A 24,394-nucleotide genomic window follows, 5' to 3' on the forward strand; every position below is an offset into this window, starting at 1 on the left:
TTTTAGTAGAGACGGGTTTCACTGTGTTGGCCCAGCTGGTCTCAAACACCTGACCTGAGGCGATCCGCCTGCCTTGGTCTCCCAAAATGCTGGGATTACAGGAATGAGCTGCTGTGCCTGGCTGCCTCAGCCCTTTTATATTTATTATTAATCAATTCATGAGCCCTCATGACCTTAACACCTTCTATTAGGTCCCACTTGACTTACTACTCTCTCAGGAAAAGTATATCTGCTTTCGTCGTCATTTTTCTTATTTTTTTGTCATCTGGAAAACATATAAGGAATAAATAAAATTGGGAAAAATGAGAAAAAGAACAGAACAAAGTCATTTAATAAAATTTTTACTATGACAGATATTTGTTCACAGAAGGAAGAAATTATTTAGGGACAAGAAGCCCTTTATTTTAATCACAATTTAGTTGCTGTATTGTTATTTAGTTATGTTAAAATTCTCTGGGCTCTTCTAATACTGATTTTCTTTCTCCTTTGAAGTAAAGGTGATATTTTCCTTCCGATTTTAGACAATAGATGGCTTGCTTTTTTAAAAGCCGTGTATTGATATATCTTTTCTACTATAAACTTCATGTTTGTAAATGCAATCTTTTCAGGTTAAGCCCACATATCATTGTGTTACCAGTTTAAGGAAAAACTGTCATTGAATAAGGAAAAGCTATTATTTCATTGAATGTCATTATTTCTATTTCCCAAATAATAATCATTATTATTGTTGTATCTACTTTGCATATGTTATTATTTTAAAGATCACACCAAAATAATTTCTGGCTCAACATTTTAACAATAGAACAAATTTGAAATTCATGGCTCAACACAGAATTCCTTTTGCTTAAATATGAAATTTGAAAGATGTCCTTTGAAGTTTTAATGTATATATTATTATTAGCATATTGATTCCACCTCAAGAGATTACCCATAGAATTTATACATTTTTTATCTTTGGGTTGAGGTACAACGAATGTCTAATAATAGATAGTTATAGGAATGATATTGAGAAAATCATTACTAATGATGTCATCATTGACTCTTTCTGAGATAAAATGAGTTCATGGAATTGAAGTGCTTGATACTCATTTTATTCATCTTTACTTTGTGTATAAATTCATGGGGTACACGTGCAATTTTGCTATACTGATATTACATTGTGATGAAGTCTGGGCCTTCAGTGCATCCATCACTGAAGCAATGCACATTGTACCCTCCAAGCAACCTCTCATCATCCACCACTATTGATACTCAGTTTAAAATACGATATAAAAGGCTGGGATATATTCACCATTAAAATATTAATATGGCATCTGAAAAGGAACAGTCACCCTCCTGCCTCACCTTATTCTCACCAATTAACACCACCATGACTACTCTCTGCAACCACCAACCCCAATCTCAGTTAATGATTTTGAGCACAATTTATTATGAAAATTAAAGTAAATGAATGGAAAAACAAGACAGTCTGAGGGAAAAAAATGAAAAGCAGTTTCTTAGAGATCATTAAGTTTCTTTTTCAGTCATTCTGTACTTATGCTTTTGGATGGCATCTAAAGTGTAATTTTTTTTTCAATTTTACTTCTAATATTAGGATTTAAAAAGTGATATTTGCTTTCATTTTACCTATTTATGTGAATTGCATAGTTCTCAAAAATGAAAATACTGTGTCTGTTGACCATCATAATTTAAAATATTGTGTTTCTTTAGTTGTTATGTGATCCTGTAAGAATGCATGAACATATACATATTCTAAGATTAAGGAAGGGGCCATTCTTAAAACACATATGAGAATAAAAGTAGAATACAAGTAGATATATTAAATTAATTTCTAATAATAAACATAAATGATATATCAGTATTTAACACACTCAGGGTGGCGATTTTAATTCATCAGCATTTCTTTAAAAACTATTTTTACTGCTTTCTTATGTTGATGTGAAGTGATTGTAGTATACTTAATTTGTGCTGTTTTTCAGTATTCTAAGAGGAAGTTTGTACATAAAATGGGTTTTGATTTTCGTTATTATGTTTTAAACCAAATAGTGATAGAAAACTACAATTTATTCATCTGTTACAAACTAAAGTTTAGTGTTTGTAAATGAGTGCTCATTAACATTACTTTTATATGTGATACATATTTTACAATAAATCTAATGTCTATAGGGTCCTCCTGGAGCTGCAGGTGCAGAGGGAAGACAAGGTGAAAAAGGTGCTAAGGTAAAAAAAAAATAATATATACATAATATATATTATATATACAAGATATTATATTTGAAAATTTCATGCATAAACTGATCAACTTTTTTCAGTACATTTAATAAAATAATAAAAGTATTTTCTCATCACTAATGTGCTCCCATATTTTACTTTCTAACAGGGGGAAGCAGGTGCAGAAGGTCCTCCTGGAAAAACCGGCCCAGTCGGTCCTCAGGGACCTGCAGGAAAGCCTGGTCCAGAAGGTCTTCGGGGCATCCCTGGTCCTGTGGTGAGCATCTGTGTTAAAAAGATGCCATTTTGAAAATAACATTTTTATTTTTAAAAAAATTTGAATGAAGGTGCCTATGTTAGCATTATTTCGTAAGTTATCATGTGGATAATTTTGTGGGAATTCTGTAAATATAATGTAAAAAAGATACTCTTCATATATTTAGATATATCATTTATTTAATAAGTTCATGGTGAAACACTAACTTATAAAGAGAAAATAGAAAACCAAATTTTAAAATTTCAATGATGGGAAATGTTTATATATATACCTATGTGTATATATATATATATATATAGGTGTGTATTTGAATATAGACATATACACATAGTAAAGACACAAAATTATTTACAATATTTGTAGATGTCCTCCGCATGGCAGAACTGAAGGGTGATATTTCCTTTGTTTTCTTATTGTATTTCTAAAATTTAAAATAAATAAATAAATATGTATTATTTTATTAATTTTAAAAATCAATCATTTTTATTTTCTCTAGGGAGAACAAGGTCTCCCTGGAGCTGCAGGCCAGGATGGACCACCTGGTCCTATGGTGAGTACGATCTTTTCAGTCATTTAAAAAGTGAGAATTTCTAAAACAAAATTGTTTATTAGCTAGAATTTTCGACATTTTAGTTTATAAATAGGTTTGTATTTTTTCTAATAGTCCAAGAAGTATATTATTTTGTCTTAGAGGAAAGTAATCCTAACTGATAGGTATATGGAAAATAAACCACTTGATCAGAAGATTTATTTCTTTCTTATGCACTTTGGATGAAAAAAAATATTTCCACTCTGAATGAAATGCCACTAATGATCCAGCCAGTGGTTTTCCTAGTCTGGATAGTTCCCTAAAACGCTTGCAGTTACACTTATTTTCCTGGCATTTCACTTTAAAAAGTATGCTGGCACCAGCATAGAGTGATTCTTTGACCAAACAAATTGTTCTCTTCGTGAGTCATACAAGCTGAAACATAAAACAATAAAACTCAGTGAAAAAAGATATGGCTACTGTAACACTGAAGCTTGGTCACTATCATTAAGTCTGTGTGCAAACAACATGCTTGAGAAATGCAATAAAGTATTTTGTTGACTGGGATACTATTCATAGGTGGGGTTTATTATAGGATCTGAGGCTATACTTGATACAAATTTGGGCAAAAAGTGAGAATAAAAGACTTGCCCTTTAAAATAATTCCTTACTAGGTGACTTAGTTGCTTTATATATATATATATTTCTTATGGTAGAGATTTTTGAGTGTCATTATCCAGTAATAGTTAAGTGTGGAGTGATTAATCAAAATGGCAAATCATACATATAGCACTCGTATGTGTGGTGAGTATTAGTTAAGTCCTTCTATATGATATTTTAAAATTTATTCAAGTGCCTTTTATCATAAATATATTAATTATCTCAGAGATAGAAACATACGCTCAAAGCCATCACAACTGGGATTCACAATTCATTCAGGAAAAATTTTGGTTATTCCTTTTAACAAAGATGCCACAGCATCTTTGGTATGCAAAGCATACCTACCAAATATTTCATAAGTTTTAAAGAGATTATTTAAACTTTCACTGAAGAATTTAAAGATCACTTATTTAGTAACTAGATAAAAGTTATCAAATTTTGGTAGATTTCAAGCAGGAGATGATCAGTTCTGCCCATTATCTCATCAGCTTAGGAAAAGGGCCCCGGTTGAAGCAGGATCAGCTCCACATCTGTACCATTACTTATGAATATTCTCCTTAGATATGATAAACTCATAACTGCCCAGAGTCAGAGCCTGGAAGGAAAAAATACCTTGCCTTAATGTCACTCTAAAATTTGCCAGAGATTTTTTCTTGTTATTTCAGATTTTCCAGTAAATATTTTGACCTTTCTGCAGATGAAATAAAAAGCACCATGCTGGAGATTTCCTTCAGCTAATATTAAAAATAAAACCTTCTGACATACCACCTGATTTGGCATACAAACTTTTGTATTTTTGTCTTTTAAATAAATGTGAGTTTACAGTGCAAGAGGACAGAATAATTTCCAAATCCTTTAGGTAAAGCAGAATGATAAACATCAGAAGTGGGCTGCATGGGCACATTCCATTCTGACTGCTTGTTTTATGGCGAGTACTTATGATGTGAATATAATGTGTAGTTTTTTTCATAGCTTTAATTAGTCTTGACTTGTGATATGTAATCTCAGTGAAAATGCTACTTGGTCTTCATGAGGTGAGGATGGGCAGATAAATCATCTTCAAAATGCCATTTATGGCAATTTAATGAGCCTTTCAACTCAACTAAGAAAGATCTATTTTAGTAGGTAATTTTTAAATCAGAATGAGAAGTAACTTATTATGGTTACTAGTTAAGGTTATCGACTCTAGAGCCAAACTCCTGGGTTCAGAAACAATCACTACCACTTACTTGGTGGATGACTTTAGGAACATTACCTTTTTTTTTTTTTTTTTGTATTTAAGTTCTTCATTTATAAAATGGGAATATTTCTAGCCTCTATCCAGTGATATTTCTAAAGTTTAAATGAGTTAAATTGGGATATGGATATCTTGTACCCCATGGGGTTCTTAAGTTAATTAAATGAATTGCTTGTAAATCACTTTTATATCACCAATTAGCACTAGTAGCACCAATCAAGAATCATTAAATGAATGAAATGATAAATATGTTGAAAACCAATCAATTTTATATTCTTAGTGGAAAGTAACTAAATTTGACCTCATTCATGCATGTGTGTCATCAATAAACCTTATGCAAGTTGTTGACTATTAAAGCAAATGGAAGAGATCAACAAGTACAATTATACTTACAAAAGTTAGAGTGTTAACATGTTAAGTACTATGACAGACTCAAGCAGAGGATACTAGATATACACAGAGGTGGACCATTTAAATGTAATTTCCTCTAGGGACCCTTCCCTGTTTAGAAATATGATATGATTATTAAAGAAGGAACAGAGAGGTGTAAGTGTGGATAACACAGTGGCTGTGAGATTAACGAGATTTGGAAATTCATAGAGGTTTCTATTAATCTCTGAAATTAATCTGTGTGAAAGCTATAATAATAATACTTTCTCCATGATGAATTTTTTCCTCATTATAACATATATTCACATCCATATCCACGTCTACACAGGCTTCAATTTGCTTATCACTGGAGTTCCACAAGTACCTACTGGGTCTCTTTTCCCCTTCTAGAAGCTGCCTGTAACTACCTACTGTATTGTTTCTACTGGTGAGATAAAGCTACCAAGACATTCCCCTTTTCCCCACCTTTTAAATACAACCTAGCTGTTCAGTAAGTACAACTTACCTACTTTCATCTCTCCAGATTGGCAGCTACCTATTTAGACAATTGAAATATCTAACAGAGCATCCATTACACACATAGATAAGTTTAACAATTTTATAGGAAGTTTCTGGATATGAAATTCTTTGGGGTAGAGTAAAACAAACTGATTTTTTAAACTCTTAAAATGATTTCTGCTTGGTGTCTGCCCACACTATGTTATCAGCTCTACTAGAGTCAGATGTGATATAGTATTTATTTTTTACTTGAAAAAGTACATATTTCACATGGTAAAAAACTTGCTTATAAACATGAATTCAACATATATTTACATTTGTATATGTGTAGAGGTGTACACACACACACACACACACACTACAAATGTGTACTTAGATCACCGTATGGAGCTGAAGATTGACAAATAGCACATAAGGGTTGGGCATGGTGGCTCACGCCTGTAATCCCAGCTACTCAGGAGGCTGAGGTGGGAGAATAGCTTGAACCTGGGAGGTGGAGGTTGCAGTGAGCCAAGATCACACCATTGCACTCCAGCCTGGGTGACTGAGCGAGACTCTGTTTCAAAAATAAAAAAGATAAATAGCACATATGGAAGCTAATCAAAAGCTAAGGATGATGATCAGCCTGTATAAATAACTATTGGAGTTTGTTTTTTTAAGTGGGACTCTGCTAGAGTCGGTATAATATAATTTTATTAGGGTTTCTTAAAGGAGTTTTAAAATTTTCATTAGAATTTTGTATTGGTTGAATTATACTACTATTTTAGTAGTCAACCAACATTAAATGGGAATAAGACTGAATGTTTCAGTATTTATTTATTTATTGAGACAGAGATTCACTCTATCACCGGGGCTGGAGTGCAGTGGCACAATCACGAGTCACTACAACCTTGTCCTTCTAGGCTTAGTTGATCCTCCTGCCTCAGCCTCTCGGTTAGCTGGGGCTACAGGTTTGTGCCACTGCACCAGGCTAATTTTTGGCATTTTTAATACAGATAGGTTTTTGACAGTTGCCCAGGCTGCTCTTGGACTCCAGGGCTCAAGCGATCCATCCACCTCTGTCTCCCAATGTGCTGGGATTACAGGCGTGAGCCACCAAGCCTGGCCAATTGAGTGTTTTAAAGAGAAGAATGAAGATGTCTAAATTCTACCCTCTGATACAAAGTCAAAATTAAAATGATTTAGTCACTTTTAAAACTAAAATGTATTTGATTTTTTGAAGTCAGAATGAACATCTGTCTTAGCTTTAAGGTTTTATTTTGTTTTGTTTCGTATTCTTTTAAGACTCTGTTTTAATGCAGCTGAAAAATTATTTAGCATTTATGTTCAAACAAGATTATTTAGTATTATCACACGTTTCTGCTTTTGATAACAAAATGTTAAATAAAATATCTGATAGCATTATTTTTTAAACAATAAAAACTTAAAAGATAGGATGGGATACTGAATTAGAGTTTATTTCTTTGATGCTACATTTAAGTTATCTGTAGACAAGGGTGATATGGGTAGTATTCCACAATGATTAAAAAGGTTTAAATAAAAAAGCATTTGCTTTTCACCAGATTAAATATTATTCCACAATTTTATATTTTAAATAAAGTGTAGGATCTGCAGTTTCTTTAAATTTCAATGAACTAGAGTTTTGAAATGCAGATCAAAGCAATTATTCCAGAAAGCATAATACTGCAGGGGAAAATGTTTGCTTGTGTATTCTAGACACTTAAGAATGTATCATCCCTGTTTTCCTTTTCACTTTATTACTTATGAATTATGTATTTCCCTGGGGGTTTTCAATTTACAATATCCAAAAGAGAAAAATAGAAAATATGTATAGTTAGAATAACATTTTTATATGCAGAGTTGATGTTTTTGATCTCTTTCAGGTTCAGAGGGTTATTTATAACTGCTCTCAATATCATACCAATTTCTATTTCCAGCTGTTGAAAATAAAAACTGATTTTGTTTGGCAAATTCATCTTTAGATGTAGTTTATAATGTTATGAGAGATTATTAGCTTAGATAAATTAATATTCATTATCTTTAACTTCATGAATAATATTTATGGAAAGGATTTTTAATGCATTTAAAACACAAATAATATCTAATATATTTTTCACTAAGCTTGAGCAATTAGAATCACTAGTAGTTCTTTTCTTGCCATTTTAGCTTTTTCTATTAGAATGGGATGAGAAAGTTGACAGGTATTTATCTGTAGCATATGTAAAACTAATGATAATAATTCAAATTTATATTATGCTTCACTGTTTATACAATTTTTACTATGGAGAGCAAAGCCCCAGTAATGGGGAGATAACTATGTACTTGAAAGTGAATTTGACAATTTCATTGTGGTCTTTTTGTCTGAGATTTAACAGGATGGGATGATTGTTTATTCTTATACAAAAGAGAATGTAACTAAATTCATATAAATTTGACTCCGAGGATTAGTAATTTTCTCCTTATTAGAAGATTATTATTAAGCATATCTACACTTAAAACTGCATGTGCTTGTATGAAAATAACTTTTGTCTGTTGTTAATTGAATAATATAGGGAAATTGTCCACTTTAATACTTAGAGAATTCCAAATTCAGTTATGAATTAAAAAACATAAATATACCTAATAATAGTCTAAAATACCATTGTTACACAAGGGCTAATTTATATTAACACTATTCTTGCTCTTTCCTGATATTCACGGTTTTGGTTTGAGAAGCAGGCTTCAGAAACTAAAGAATAGGGAGGGCCCATCCTCATTCATGCAGCAGCTCTATGAGATAGGAATTGTAGTCCCCAGCTTGTAGATGAGAAAACTGAAGCTCTATTTGTCCAATTAATTTAAGTAGCTAGGAACAGAGTTTGGTATCTATGCCAGACCTTATCTATTCTGAACCCATACTTTTCCTAGTACATCATACTGCCTGGATCAGATCCATAGTTTTTAAGACTTAAAATTCACGAAAATTATGGACCAGGATATAATGCGCTTTTTTACAATGAAGAAATAGTGTTTCCGGATAGAGGAAAATATTACTCATGGTAGCCTTGTAGAAGATACAATAGTGGTGATCATGATGTACTTTGGTAAAAAGTTAAAACAATTTGCTGTCATAGAGCCATGATGAAAATTATTACTGAAATTATAATTGAGCTAATTGAATTCTATCAAAATAATTCTAATTCATAGAGAAACCATATGAACAGTTTGCTTTTGTTGCTGGGTGCCTTAGGACTTGCGGCAAGCAGTAGTGACATAGTGACATATCTAGGTTATCGTGGCCCTAATTTCATGAGTCACATATAAATCACTTTTTTAGCATCAGTTTCACTTCCAACAGCATCTGTTGCCTGCGTAGTTTCACTTGTATAATTTCACAAGGACTGTATTTTTGTGTTGTCTTCAAAATTATAGTACAACAATTTGGCTTGTTAGTGTGGTGTGTTTTTGTGCTTTTTTTGTTTACTTTTTCTAGCGACAGGGTGTTCCTCTGTCACCCATGCGGGAGTGCAGTGGTGTGATCTTAGCTCACTGAAGCCTCAAACTCATGGGTTCAAGTGACCCTCCTGCCTTAGCCTCTCAAGTAGCTGGGACAGCAGGTGCACACCACCAATTATTCTAGTTTTTGCTTTTTTTTTTTGTAGACAAAATGTCTCACTGTGTTACCCAGGCTGGTTGCAAATTCCTAGGTTCAAGCAGTCCTCCCACCTCAGGCTCTCAAATTGCTAGGATTACAGGTGTGAGCCATTGTGCCTGGCCTAGAGTACAACAATTTATAGATAAAACAGTTTGTTCGAAAGTCATCAGTATGAAAATTTCCTTGGGCCGGGGGCAGGAAAGAGTTGGTTGCTAAAGTCATACCATAATTTTCATAGAATGTAAGTTAAAAGGATAAATGTCTTAGTCTGGGACTATTAAAAACATTAAATTATTGAAATAGAAGTATATTTATATAAAAAATAAATTTATTAATTTCATAAATCATTTAGATATGAGGTGCAATTTAGAAATTACAGCTGAAAGTACCATCTTGATGTAGTTTGTAACGTCTTATAGTTTAGCTTAGAGAAATTAATAGCCATGATCTCTAACTTCTTCATGAATAATATACATGCAATATTTTATTGGGATTATTAAGTATTCTTAGTATATGTCTCTCTCCAGTAATCATAGTGAAGGACATCTGATTTCAAGAGAACAAAGAATAAGAATTGAGATCAGAATTCAGAAAATTGGCCATGGCCTAGAAGAATTACAGAGTTCCATGTTTTAATTTAGTATATATAGGAATTATCTTCTTATTCTATAGAATATTATTAGGCAACCATTCTAACATATACAAATAGAGGTTGTTATTTAAATACAAACCAAACAGTATATTAAAATTTTGTCTATTTTTTTTCCTGTGGTTATCAAAGATCTATTGACTGTTCAAAAGTTTATTGAGTTTTTTCAAAAATGTTACTAAAAATATCATAAACTTTTAAATTCGTGTTACATAAAAATGTTTGAGTAACTGGATATATAATTTGGAAATCCCTTCTAAAACTAGTGTACTTAAAAATTGACACTTTATTCTTAACTGAAAAGCCATATAACCATGTTCTATTTCTAACTTTACATTCATTTAATCAAAATTATCAATATTATGGTTACAAATTAAACCATAGTGTTTTAAATATATAAATTTACTTAGAAGCCTTAAAAATAAAGCAACATTAATCATTACTATTTTCAACTCCATATTTTCAAAACCAAACTAGGTCTGTGACTAGTTATAGGATTCTCTAATTCATACCTACTCTGTTTTTGGTTTTGGTTTTTTTTTTTTTTGTTATTATTTAGGGACCTCCTGGCTTACCTGGTCTCAAAGGTGACCCTGGCTCCAAGGGTGAAAAGGTGAGAATAAAAGAATGTGTTATTAATAAAAGAATATGCTTTTATATACTAATAGCCCTGATTTTGCAGATTAAAATCATTCAAAAGAAAATTTCAAACAATATCTTCATTCTAACCCTGAAAAAAGCTTCAATCCTTAGCTTCCCAGATGTATGTAGAGGGGAGAAAATATGCAAATAGTGAAAAATGTGCCAGAATTCAGTGCTATATCTTCTCAAGTTTCCATTATAGCAACCATATGGAGAAAGCATATGGTTATACTAAAATAACTATTCAGAAAATAAACAGACTGAATAACAAAATATCTATTTTTATGTTTTTAAATGTGAAAATAAAAATTTTAAACTAGAAATATCTTTCAAATACTAATTTGACGTACTGGAATTTATGCTGAGTTGCACCAAGTACTTAGAGAAATTAGCCTTTTTAAAAATGGTATTATTATTGTTTGGATTATTTTTAAATCTTCAAATGCCTTTTAAAGACTGCAGAGTCTCTGAAGAATAGAAATTATTTCATATTAAATGAGATGCCTATTAAAATAATGAGTTTTCTGTTATTTATTCAACTTATATTATAGGAGATCATTATTGGTTTAGAGATTCCTGAAATGGAACACTTAAAATGATATTTTTAGATAGCATTTTGTTTTGTAATATTTCCAATGCTTAATAAAGCCCTCACTTAAAGTAAGCAGTAAAAGATCCAGTTAGGTGATGAGAAGGAGATTCTTAACTGTATATTTCATTCAGAAGGGTATTTTAATGTTGTTTTATCAGCATTGTTCATTTTTATGCTTTAGAAATTTAATGTGAAAATATTTTATAACTAAAATTTTATGAAGATAGTAATGTACATGTTATTATTTTTTTTCTCTGCCTTTCAAAGGGACATCCTGGTTTAATTGGCCTGATTGGTCCTCCAGGAGAACAAGGGGAAAAAGGTGACCGAGGGCTCCCTGGAACTCAAGGATCTCCAGGAGCAAAAGGGGATGGGGTGAGTAAAAATATAGGTTATTTTTTCTACTTATTTCCAATAATACACACACACACACACACACACACACACACACACACACACAGTCCTTTAAGTATGATCAAAGAAAGAACTTAGAGTGTCTTAATTCTAATTTGTTTAAGTCAGTAATGTTCTTAAAAAGATATTTGTATTCAGCCCTAGAGTAAATAAATTTTAAAATATTTAATTTAGAAACCATAAAAATTACAGTTGAGTATTATTTAAACAAACATGTACTAAATTCCCATCACCTGTAAATCATATTCTGAGGGATAAAGGAATATACACATAAACACATATAGATTGAAAACAAAAACCTCATTGATATTGTAGCAACATAGGAAAAATTCTGATTATTTTGCACAAGTTATTTTTTAGATTCACCATGGAAAAATGTTTAAGCCATTCATAAATATTTTTGCATTCTCTAAATTTTACAGTGTATGCTGTTATGAAAATATTGAAAAGTTATGAAAAAATGAAAATGAAATAGCTGAGAAAATCCCTTTAAATTGGCTGATTCTCTCTCTAGGGAATTCCTGGTCCTGCTGGTCCCTTAGGTCCACCTGGTCCTCCAGGCTTACCAGTAAGTACAAGACAAAATAACCTTATAAGGTAGGGTTAAGTTACAAATATAACAAAGAGACACAAATGCTCCAGATTTTTATCTGTGCTTTTGCATTTGCATTTTGTAGGGTCCTCAAGGCCCAAAGGGTAACAAAGGCTCTACTGTAAGTACTTTTCCCTTTGACAATTTAATTTTGCATTGAAACCTATTTAATTGCCTCTTCTTTATTTATGTCCTCTCTCTTCTTTCTAACAGGGACCCGCTGGCCAGAAAGGTGACAGTGGTCTTCCAGGGCCTCCTGGGCCTCCAGTAAGTACATGTTAACAAGAGTGATATTCTGACAATTCACATCTGGAAGCTGCCAATGATTTCTCTGAATTTATAAGACAGACAAAAAGCACATTCTGTCAAAAGTGCTGATTTTATAGGAAACATTATATCATTTAAGTAACGAAGTCTACATGCCAAGACTTAAATTTTAATTGATTTCACTCTTCAAATATAAATACCTTAATTGTATATTATAGTCTTGTTTTTATTAATTTTTCAAGAGAATCATATACTATTTTGTCACATTAATGAAACCAACTTATTTTATGCCGTAAAGATACATTTTTACTTGACTCTAGGAATGACAAAAATTCAGATGCTTCACATTTTTTCCTAGTGCATTATAAAGATACTAATAAAAACAATAGTAATAGCTACCACTTTATTAATACTAAAATGTTCTAGGCTTCACATAACTAATTAAATGGTAGAATTAAAATATAGGTCCATGTGAAAGAAATGTTATTCTTCTTTCTTGAGCTAAAATCTTTCCAACTATATGTATACTAGTTTGCTAGGGCTACCATAGCAAAGTACCACAGAGTCGGTGGCTCAAACCACGAAAATGTATTGTCTCCCAGTGTTGGAGGCTAGAAGTCCTAGAACAAGGTGTCAACAGTGTTGGTTCCTTTTGAGGTCCATGGCAGAAGGGTCTGTTCTGCACTTCTCTTCTTGGCTTGTGGTGGCTGTCTTTCCCCTGTGTCTCTTCACATTATCTTCCCTCTTTGGGTGTATCTGTGTTTAAATTTCTCCTTTTCATAAGAATATCACTTATATTGGATTAGGGCCCGCTCTAGTGATGTTATCTTAACTAATTATATTTTCAGTGACTGTATTTCCAAATGGGATTACATTCTGAGATACTGAGAATTAGGACTTCAACATTACAAATTTTTGTGGGATACAATTCAACCCGTGACAATATGATAACTATTTGATATAGCTCTGCTCGTAATGTAAATTCAAGTCTGGTTGCATTGATTTTAAGTTTGTTAATTTATAATGATTTAAGTCACACATATTTGAAGCAAACTAATGTGTACATATTTTTTAAAGTTTAATGTTTTATAGTATAAATTATCATCAAATATAATAGACAGTTGATTAGATAGTGCAATAGCTTTAAAGTGCTGTTCTAATCCTCAGAGACTTTACAATCTAGTTGTGGAGTTAGGGAATATAAATGATGATTAATTAATAAACAAGAGACTAACATATATAACATATCTACACAAATCTGTGCTATATTATTGTATAGATAAAGGGCGAGAAATCATCTAACTTATTCACCTACCTCAATATCTCCACCAAGTTCATCATAGAAGAATCTATGACGTTTATATATTTATAAACTTATAGCATAAATTTTGTAGCTAATGAAAAGCTAAACCAACTCTAATTTCTTATAACAAAAACATAACCAGTAATAATTAATATCTGCAGAATATTCCACTTTATGAAACAATTGCTCTCACATTATCTTCTTTACAGGGTCCACCTGGTGAAGTCATTCAGCCTTTACCAATCTTGTCCTCCAAAAAAACGAGAAGACATACTGAAGGCATGCAAGCAGATGCAGATGATAATATTCTTGATTACTCGGATGGAATGGAAGAAATATTTGGTTCCCTCAATTCCCTGAAACAAGACATCGAGCATATGAAATTTCCAATGGGTACTCAGACCAATCCAGCCCGAACTTGTAAAGACCTGCAACTCAGCCATCCTGACTTCCCAGATGGTATGTAAATAATACATGACAAAGCAAATGTACCAAGCCCCTGAGTTTCTGAGGTGCATTGGCAGCTCATTCATTCTAGTTAAATGTTTAATACAGTCTCTAAATAAAATGAAACAGTTATTAATTATCTTCTAGACAGAAAAAATCATTTATACTGCATAAATCAAGATTTGCTTTGGAAAATCCTTGTCTGTTAAATGGGATTTTATTAAATTATGACAAGATCATTTTTGGATGATTACAGCTAACACAAATGTACTTTGCTTGTAATAACTATCACAGAATGGATACTGTGTATACACACATGTGTATATTGTAGTATGATTAACTTCATGTTAATATGAATACTTACATTAATATGATTATTATTTTAGATTAATATGAATAATATGGATATGTGTAAATAGCATAACTGATGTATATTTGATCTATCTGGCAATGATTTGGTGAACAGAATATTAAGAACTGGGATAGCTTGGGGCAAAAATATATCTTTAATTGATCCACAGATATTCCAAACAGCTGTGAATAGATTACTTACTAATAACAATTAGGATAATTCATCATACCAACTCTTTGACAAAACCTTTATATACCTATTGGTCAGAGAAAGAAAGAGTTTCAGGTTGCTAAGTTAGTTGACTAAACTCTTACAATTATTAAAGTAGCAAGGGGCAGATCTTCATCTGATTTTTAAATTTCCCACTGCATGTTGAACTATTTTGTCTCCCCTTTACTCTGTAGAAAATACTGTTTTGCACTACCAGTCATATAATGTCAGTTATAACTGTGATCTAAGTAACTCAATGCAGATAGAAAAGTTCAGTGTAGTTCAGAAACAGCCAGCATAAAAAAAAGGATGTCACAAAAATCTTATCTTAATCAAGCATGGCCTGTTAAAGGTAAAACACAGGTAATTATTAGCATTCCTATACAAACTGGTATCTAACATCTTTATGTTTATAATATGTTTATCTGAAAAATATACATTTAATTTAGTGATTTATAAGGAGATTTACTTTTAACTGGTATTATTTAAGCAAAGGATTTAGATGATTTAGATAATTCAATGTTATATACTCCTAAAAACCATGTAAGATATATCAAAGGTTTACAGTGGTTATCTCTACTTGGTAAAATCTTAGATGATTTTTTTTATTTCCTTGTATTTTTTTCCTGGGAATTCTAATTTGTTTCAGACATGATTATATTAATGGTATAATCTGAAAAAATATAGATGTTTTTGTTAAAGATATTAAAGTTATGCGACTATTAGAATACTTTTCCTGTTTATATACAAGTAGTAGCAGAAGATAAAGCAGGTTGATATTGCATTGTTTAGAGTTCCAGCGCCAAGATAAGCAATTTGAGCTTTTAAAATATTAAAAGTTCATAACCAGTGGACTTATATAATTCAAATATTTGAAATGAAGTGGCAGCATGAAAAACAGTTGGAAGTATAAAGGTAGAAAGAATTCGATTCCTTTCCTTCTCAGTATAAAGGTCAAAGCTGCCACCCCTATTAAAAAAAAAAAAAGGTTAACAAGAGAAAAGTATTAAAAATGTATTTGATTATAGTTCAACATAACATAGGTGCCTTCAGATTCAAGCTCGAAAGATACAGAGGAAGCTGTCTGATTTTATGCTTAGGTTCGATAAGGCAGGGACAGCTGTGTAGAAATGCAATATAATATTGGACAAAAAAAGGGTATGAGCTAATGGTACTAATCTGAGTAGGGAAACCTAGTAAGGCCTTCTGTTCAGATACTCCCTGGCCTGTGTTGTAGTATTCCATCCTCCCAGGTACAGGGTAGAACCCCTCTGGAATAAGGGTTTTAATTTCTTTATGGCCAGCTGTTACACAGAAAGGTGGGTGAAGGTTATGTTAGCAGTGGCAAATCCATATGGTATACTAAGGGTTGTAGGAGTGAAAGTTTATTAAAAAGTTTTAGAACAGAAATGAAAGAAAGTAAAGTACACTTGGAAGAGGGTCAAACGGACGACTGGAGGGCTTCAAGTGCATGGTTTGACCTTTGACTTGGGGTTTTCTACATTGGTATGCTTCTGAGGTTTGCATCTCTTCTCGCCTGATTCTTCCCTTGGGGTGGGCTGTCCACAAGTGCAGTGGGCTGCCAGCACTTGGGAGGGGCCACACACACATTTTGTTTCCTGGAGTTGTGCGCATGCTCACTTGAGGCGTCAGTTTAGTGTTCCCAGAGGAAGGTTATTTACCAGTTAAACTCCAACCATTTGCATCTTAGTGCACAGGCTTGAGCCCAGTAGCCCACCTCCTGAGATCGTATAAAGAAGCTGCTGGTCACCAGTTTCAGGTGTTTTCTATGAGGGAAAGGAAGACCGCCATTCCCTGGCACCAGCTGCAACCAATTGTTTTAGCGAGACAGTTTAACAACTGCCTGACCTTCATCTGATGGTCGCCTGACATTCCTGGTGGGATTGGCGGGGCTCTCCTGCCCTGTTTATGTCTGACTACCTACTATAACAGTTAGAGTAGTATGTTTAGGTTTTATAGCTGGCTTTGCAAAAAAGGGGTTCTGGTTTCTATGACCCACTTTGGGGAGGAGGGATTCTAATTTCCATGACTTGCCTCGAGGGAGAATGAGGGATGAGAGACAGGAGGGCAGAGGTCAGAGAAAAACTGCCTCAGCGGCTTTCACTTTGGGGTATCGTTTTCTGAGCCCCAACAGAAGGAAGCAAAGTAATGTTTACATGTATATCACTTTTGGCTCCTAGTAACTTTTGTTAACTAAAGCCGTATTGTCAGTTATCTAAAGAATAACTTTGTTACTCCCACTATTTTCCATGCTTACTCACATAACACCAAATGAATGGTGATGATTATTCACATAATAAAATGTGTTCTGCAACATTTCAGCAATGGCATTAATAGCAGGCTGCATTAAAATATAAAGTAGTCCTTCTTAGGACCCCCCCTTCAAAGAGAGAGTACATTTATTGCAAGAAGTTTTTTTTTTATATAAAATAAGGCAGAGGTATGATCTCTGAGGCTAAGTAGATACGATATCACCTCCATTGTTACAAATGAATAAACTAGGAAGAAAATATATTGATTACACTACTCAGATTACTTAAGTAGTAAATAATACTTATGAGATTTGGAGTCAAGTATATCTTATTTCAATATGCATGCAATTTATTACACAGGGATAAATGGAATGTTAATATTTGAGGAGATGATATTTAAGCTGAAATCAAAAAGTGATAGGCATGATAAGAATTTTAAAAAGGTATTCCAGGTAGAATATATGGGGCATTTGCAAAGCTTTGAGGCAGACAAGAGAAAGTATCACTCTTTATTAAGAAGCGTACCCCAATATGCCCAAAAGCTTAAAAGGCAAAAGATCTATTAATATATATTTTCCTTATTTCTCTTTCTAACAAAATTTGATATCTAATGCATTCAACAATGATGTCAATGAATTTTTATATGACATATTTTTTGCTACCTTCTAGGTGAATATTGGATTGATCCTAACCAAGGTTGCTCAGGAGATTCCTTCAAAGTTTACTGTAATTTCACATCTGGTGGTGAGACTTGCATTTATCCAGACAAAAAATCTGAGGGAGTAAGTACCAATCTGTTTTGGTGGTGAATGTTGACATTTCCTGCCATGTTTTGCAATATTGAACTAAACAGGAAAATTATACTGTCATATTTTCATTTATCTTCTTTTCTTACAAAATAATTAATTTCATTTGCATAAACATGAATAAGCACCAAATTGATGCACAGAGTTAACAAATACTTCTCTTCTTTATTTTTTACCCAGATGTATTCTTTCTGCACCTGCTTGCTCGCTAAAATTCTATGGATTTCCATGACACAGCACAGCTGAATCTCAAATTTTAGTGCCACTAAAGTGTTCTTCTGCCCAATTACCACATCATAGACCTCACAGCTGCATATTACACCCAAAATATCTAATTTTATAAAGAATTAAACTTTTATATACAAGTCTTTTCTGCACTTACATATTTTTTAAATATTTAGTTTCTTTAAACAAATTCTTTAATTTTTACCTAACATTATTACCAGTATACTGAGTTCTATCTTCAAAGCTAAATGCATATCATTAATGTAAAGAAAGTTTGTTCACGAGCATAACTATATTCTCCAAACATTTTATAACTGGACGTTTTGTCTTTACTGGTATTCATGTAATAAATTTCATTCTTCCTAGTAAATGGTGTGGACAATAGAGGCACAGAAACTCCTTAAGGCAAAACAAGTAGCTCTATGTGTGACTAATGGTTTTGGGAGAAAAGTTAAGTTTCTGAGTAAAGAGTGGGTAGTAAGGGCAGGAGAAAAAACAATTTCCATCTTCCAACCCTACTTGGCATGTAATGAAGCACAGTAAAGCTCCCCTAGCCTCCAGAGAAATGTGGAAAAACAGAAAATGTTGTTTCTTACACAGATAACTCGAGTTCCCTATTGTGAGTACTTATATACCCTTTGCTGTTCTTCACAAAGCAGAACAATAAATGCAGATCTATAAGATTCTAAATATTCTAACCGGCAGGGAGTAATTCAGGTTGTTTCCAGTCAGTGCCTTTCACACAGTATCTCTCCTTAGCTACTGGCTAAATACTTTCAAACATGTTCCTTGGCTATGGAGTGAAGATGGTACCTGCCTTGCTTGATGAAGCTGACTGACATTTTGAGGATTTCCTTTGCAAAGGGTTTCTGAGTGTTCCACCAATGTCCCCTATAACCCTTAGTATGCCTATACCAGGTTGTCTTTCCCCTTTTCCTTTAGAACTGATAAAGACAACAAAAAGGAAATGACTCAATTTTCACTACATAGAATGTACAGGATCTATCTCAAATTTTGATCTTTGTCTCATTTTGTGTAATCTAATTTGTGTCATTTTAAAACGATTTTAAGCACTCTTTATTTTCTTAGTCTTACTGAAAATGAATTATATGTGTATAAAAATACTGTTTATATTGTAAATTTTCACCTACTCACTAACTTTTCTGTTCCTTTGCAACAGGTAAGAATTTCATCATGGCCAAAGGAGAAACCAGGAAGTTGGTTTAGTGAATTTAAGAGGGGAAAACTGGTATGTTATTACCTCAACATGAAACGATTTTTCACAAACTCAAGAAGTGACATTCTGATTATGTATTTCTGGACTTTAACAGTGAAAGTCTAAATTATGCTAAATGAGGATTCCCTGTGGTCTCTAGTTTGTTCCACTTAATATCTCTTAGACCACTGTGGTATCTTAAAGCAACCTAACATTTTTGTATAAAAGTAAATGGAAATATGCTAAATTTATGGAAAACAAGGATCAAATCATGCATACAATTTATTAAGTACCTGAGATAGACATCATAAAAATTGATTATGTTAGAAATATAAGGTATAAAGAATATAATATCTACTTAATATCTTCCTGTTATTTCACTTTCTGTCTGCTTGAAACCTAATTCCTTCTTTGTTCTTCATTTCAATAAGTTGGAATGTGCAACTTTTTCTGATTGTTCTGGAACAAATTTAAAGATTTCCATACAATTACCAGTTCATTTCAATAATTTTCTAAAGATATTTTAAGATTGGATTTCAAAATTAAATTAATCTTTAAAAGGTGTTTAATCATATACATGTGTTTAAAGTATTTTATTTAGAAGTTATTGAATTTAAAGTGTTTTCCAGTTATCCAGATAATTATTCAGTTAATTTTCTTTGAAAAGCTATTATTTTCCATTTATGATTATTTATACGGTTATTTCTATACAAACTCATGCATATTAACCACTTTTATTGACACTCTCCACTGGAGTTATAATTCTCTATTACAGTCTTCAAGTTGCATATTAAATATCCATATTACATTATTATCTTTGTATAAGTTTAAAAATATATACAGATAGAACTCTATGTGTGTGGATTGAATTTTCCCAGTAGATTGTTTTCTTCAACCCCCAAGAATACTCATGATCTGACCTACTATTCAGTAAGAACTAAGTAAAATCTGTTTTAAGGAAGAAAGTAACAAATAACTGCCTTTACATTGACCTAATCTATAATCTAGGTGAACATCTTAACCTTTTTTTTTCAAATTTAAGTGTATATGTTACAGCTGAACTCAGATATTTTTATTAACAAAAATAAGACAATTTATAAAGATGATATGAGACAGTTGCTAATAAATTACAACTGAGACTATTTTCCTGCTATAATTTCAGAATAAGTATTGACTCAACAAATATTAACTTGTCTTGTCTTGCACATTATGCCTGCTGCTGGCAATACAATGTTGAATACACACATCATCTAAAAATAGATAAACAGGCATTTCTGAAAATATTAATAACCTTTGAGGACTATAGCCCCAAAATGAAAAGTGTAGGAACATGTTTACAGATTTGGGTAAAGTTGATACATTTTGAAATGTTTGAAAGGAATAGTCAAAATCAAACAACATAAAACCAGCTAATCTTTGCATTATTCTGAGATTCCTTGGTTTTCATTGTTCCATTATTTTACCAATTTTTTTTCAAAAAGATACAGAAATATATTGAAACATTTCTTGGAAACTAAAGCATTTTTTATAGTGTTTACTGTTTAGGAAACTAAGACTTAGAGATAAAGTGGTTTTTTCAAAGATAAGCAGTGGCTACAGTAACTTAGGTGGCATACAATTCATAAAATCTTGTCTCTGGGTCTTCTGATCCTCAATGTACACTTTTTTTCATTAGGTTAAGGTGGGTCTTTTGATTCATCTACATGCTTCTGGCATCACAGTTCACTGTCTGCAGTGATTTAATTCTTTGTAGCATAAAAGAGGAAAAGAGTCATTAGGTGTCTTTTTATTCCTTTATTCCTAGCTTTCATACTTAGATGTTGAAGGAAATTCCATCAATATGGTGCAAATGACATTCCTGAAACTTCTGACTGCCTCTGCTCGGCAAAATTTCACCTACCACTGTCATCAGTCAGCAGCCTGGTATGATGTGTCATCAGGAAGTTATGACAAAGCACTTCGGTTCCTGGGATCAAATGATGAGGAGATGTCCTATGACAATAACCCTTTCATCAAAGCACTGTATGATGGCTGTGCGGTGAGTATAAGTTCTGCTTGTCTTCCTTCACAGAGATGATAGGCAGCATGTCACCGTTTCAGTTGGTCCTTAGCCAGATTTTTCTCATGAAATGGATGTCAGTTGTTATTAACATTTGATGCTTAATCTTGACATGTTAAACTATGGTATGTGAGAAACCAGTAATGTTAACACACACACAGTTATGCACATAGACACTCTGAAACATTTTTAAAGGCATAACAGAAGGTAATCTTGGATTATATGTTATTTTATTCTGACATTTGAATCATATCACAGCTAGTTATTCCTAAAATGAAAAAGAAAATAAAAAAACTTATTTCATTTGCCTCCTTATTGGTGATTTTAAAATGACAGATAAAGGAATCACCATTATACCATTTATAATATCAATAATTTTTAGCCCTATATTTTGTTTATAAGAAGCTTGTTAATTTGTACTATATCAGTTTGAGATCCAGTATCATTATTGTTATCTCTATCTTATAGAACTACCTTGTTCACACACATAAGATTTTATATAAGAAAATAATAAATAGGTGCCCTAAAAAGCTCATTGCTTTAGCTGAGTATTGATGACTGAAGAGAAGTCACAATTGTAAATAAGTAAGTTCATGTTTTCATCAAAATGAGTGGAGTGCAAGTAGAATGAAGAAGAGAGAATAAAGCAAATGAATGGAGCAAGAGTTGGGAAAAGCTTTTCCAATATAGTTTATTGTTAAATATTCATAAAATTAACATATAGCAGAAAAAATTTTTTTGACATTTGACCTTGTGTGTTATAATTCTTAACCTGTATTCAACTTTTTCTGTAAGAGAATTTGACTATGTATATCTTAACTATAATGGTAAAGATGTATTATTTATACTGGAGATGTATTATTTATACTGGAGGGGCTGGGTGTGGTGTCTTACCCCTGTAATCCCAGAACTTTGGGCGGCCGTGGCGGGCAGATCACCTGAGGTCAGGAGTTCAAGACTAGCCTGGCCAACAAAGTGAAACCTCATCTACTAAAAATACAAAAATTAGCCGGGCATGGTGGCACATGCCAGTAGGTCCAGCTACTCAGGAGACTGAGGCAGAAGAATGGCTTGAAACCAGGAGGCAGAAGTTGCAGTGAGCTGAGATCACTGCTCTCCAGCCTGAGCAACAGAGCAAGACTTCATCTCAAAAAAAAAAAAAAAAAGAAAGAAAGAAAAGAAAAAGAATATATATATATATATATATATATATATATATGAGGATCCAATACCAACATCAATTTTCATATTAAATTGTATTTATTAACTCAAGACTCTTTTTAATTACGAAATATATAGCACTATCATAGTTAAGTAATTACAGCTAAATATTAAATGTACTAATCACTATTCAAAATTTAGAACTATATCAGTGATAAGAATTATTACATAGATAATAGAAAATTTGTTTTTCTATTCTCTTCTCTCTCAGCTTCTTACCTCCACTCAGAAGCCCAAGAAAAAATAAGATGCATTTAAAAATATTAAAAGATTGTATAACTTTTTATTTCTGCTTTATTTTACAGTCCAGAAAAGGCTATGAAAAGACTGTCATTGAAATCAATACACCAAAAATTGATCAAGTACCTATTGTTGATGTCATGATCAATGACTTTGGTGATCAGAATCAGAAGTTCGGATTTGAAGTTGGTCCTGTTTGTTTTCTTGGCTAAGATTAAGACAAAGAACATATCAAATCAACAGAAAATATACCTTGGTGCCACCAACCCATTTTGTGCCACATGCAAGTTTTGAATAAGGATGGTATAGAAAACAACACTACATATACAGGTACCATTTAGGAAATACCGATGCCCTTGTGGGGGCAGAATCACATGGCAAAAGCTTTGAAAATCGTAAAGATATAAGTTGGTGTGGCTGAGATGGAAACAGGGCTGATTCTTGATTCCCAATTCTCAACTCTCCTTTTCCTATTGAATTTCTTTGGTGCTGTAGAAAACAAAAAAAGAAAAATATATATTCATAAAAAATATGGTGCTCATTCTCATCCATCCAGGATGTACTAAAACAGTGTGTTTAATAAATTGTAATTATTTTGTGTACAGTTCTATACTGTTATCTGTGTCCATTTCCAAAACTTGCACGTGTCCCTGAATTCCATCTGACTCTAATTTTATGAGAATTGCAGAACTCTGATGGCAATAAATATATGTATTATGAAAAAATAAAGTTGTAATTTCTGATGACTCTAAGTCCCTTTCTTTGGTTAATAATAAAATGCCTTTGTATATATTGATGTTGAAGAGTTCAATTATTTGATGTCGCCAACAAAATTCTCAGAGGGCAAAAATCTGGAAGACTTTTGGAAGCACACTCTGATCAACTCTTCTCTGCCGACAGTCATTTTGCTGAATTTCAGCCAAAAATATTATGCATTTTGATGCTTTATTCAAGGCTATACCTCAAACTTTTTCTTCTCAGAATCCAGGATTTCACAGGATACTTGTATATATGGAAAACAAGCAAGTTTATATTTTTGGACAGGGAAATGTGTGTAAGAAAGTATATTAACAAATCAATGCTTCCGTCAAGCAATCATATGTATAATTTTTTTTCTACCTTATCTCATCTCATTATTTTCAGTGTGCTTCAATAATGCAGGTTAATATTAAAGATGGAAATTAAGCAATTATTTATGAATTTGTGCAATCTTAGATTTTCTTATCAATCAAGTTCTTGAATTTGATTCTAAGTTGCATATTATAACAGTCTCAAAAATTATTTTACTTGCCCAACAAATATTACTTTTTTCCTTTCAAGATAATTTTATAAATCATTTGACCTACCTAATTGCTAAATAAATAACATATGGTGGACTGTTATTAAGAGTATTTGTTTTAAGTCATTCAGGAAAATCTAAACTTTTTTTTCCACTAAGGTATTTACTTTA

The 24,394-nt window shown here is 32.4% G+C and overlaps 1 protein-coding gene across 2 annotated transcripts in view; it reads left to right on the top strand.

Annotated features, from left to right (window-relative positions):
• Positions 1 to 23,737, top strand: part of COL11A1 (collagen type XI alpha 1 chain) — a 230,623-nt gene extending 206,886 nt beyond the window's left edge. For both annotated transcript variants that reach the window (XM_031002707.3, XM_055375041.2), the window contains exons 55-67: positions 2,167 to 2,220; positions 2,381 to 2,488; positions 2,985 to 3,038; positions 10,645 to 10,698; positions 11,587 to 11,694; positions 12,248 to 12,301; positions 12,411 to 12,446; positions 12,539 to 12,592; positions 14,105 to 14,354; positions 17,847 to 17,959; positions 19,389 to 19,457; positions 21,229 to 21,462; positions 23,010 to 23,737. In XM_031002707.3, the coding sequence (XP_030858567.1) occupies positions 2,167 to 2,220; positions 2,381 to 2,488; positions 2,985 to 3,038; positions 10,645 to 10,698; positions 11,587 to 11,694; positions 12,248 to 12,301; positions 12,411 to 12,446; positions 12,539 to 12,592; positions 14,105 to 14,354; positions 17,847 to 17,959; positions 19,389 to 19,457; positions 21,229 to 21,462; positions 23,010 to 23,156 (1,335 nt within the window). In that variant the 3' untranslated portion in view covers positions 23,157 to 23,737. The remainder of the gene's footprint in view (positions 1 to 2,166; positions 2,221 to 2,380; positions 2,489 to 2,984; positions 3,039 to 10,644; positions 10,699 to 11,586; positions 11,695 to 12,247; positions 12,302 to 12,410; positions 12,447 to 12,538; positions 12,593 to 14,104; positions 14,355 to 17,846; positions 17,960 to 19,388; positions 19,458 to 21,228; positions 21,463 to 23,009) is intronic.
• The last annotated feature ends 657 nt before the right edge of the window (positions 23,738 to 24,394 follow it).

The sequence above is a fragment of the Gorilla gorilla genome, chromosome 1, assembly GCF_029281585.2.
Source record: "Gorilla gorilla gorilla isolate KB3781 chromosome 1, NHGRI_mGorGor1-v2.1_pri, whole genome shotgun sequence".
In the NCBI taxonomy this organism is placed as follows: Eukaryota; Metazoa; Chordata; class Mammalia; order Primates; family Hominidae; genus Gorilla; species Gorilla gorilla.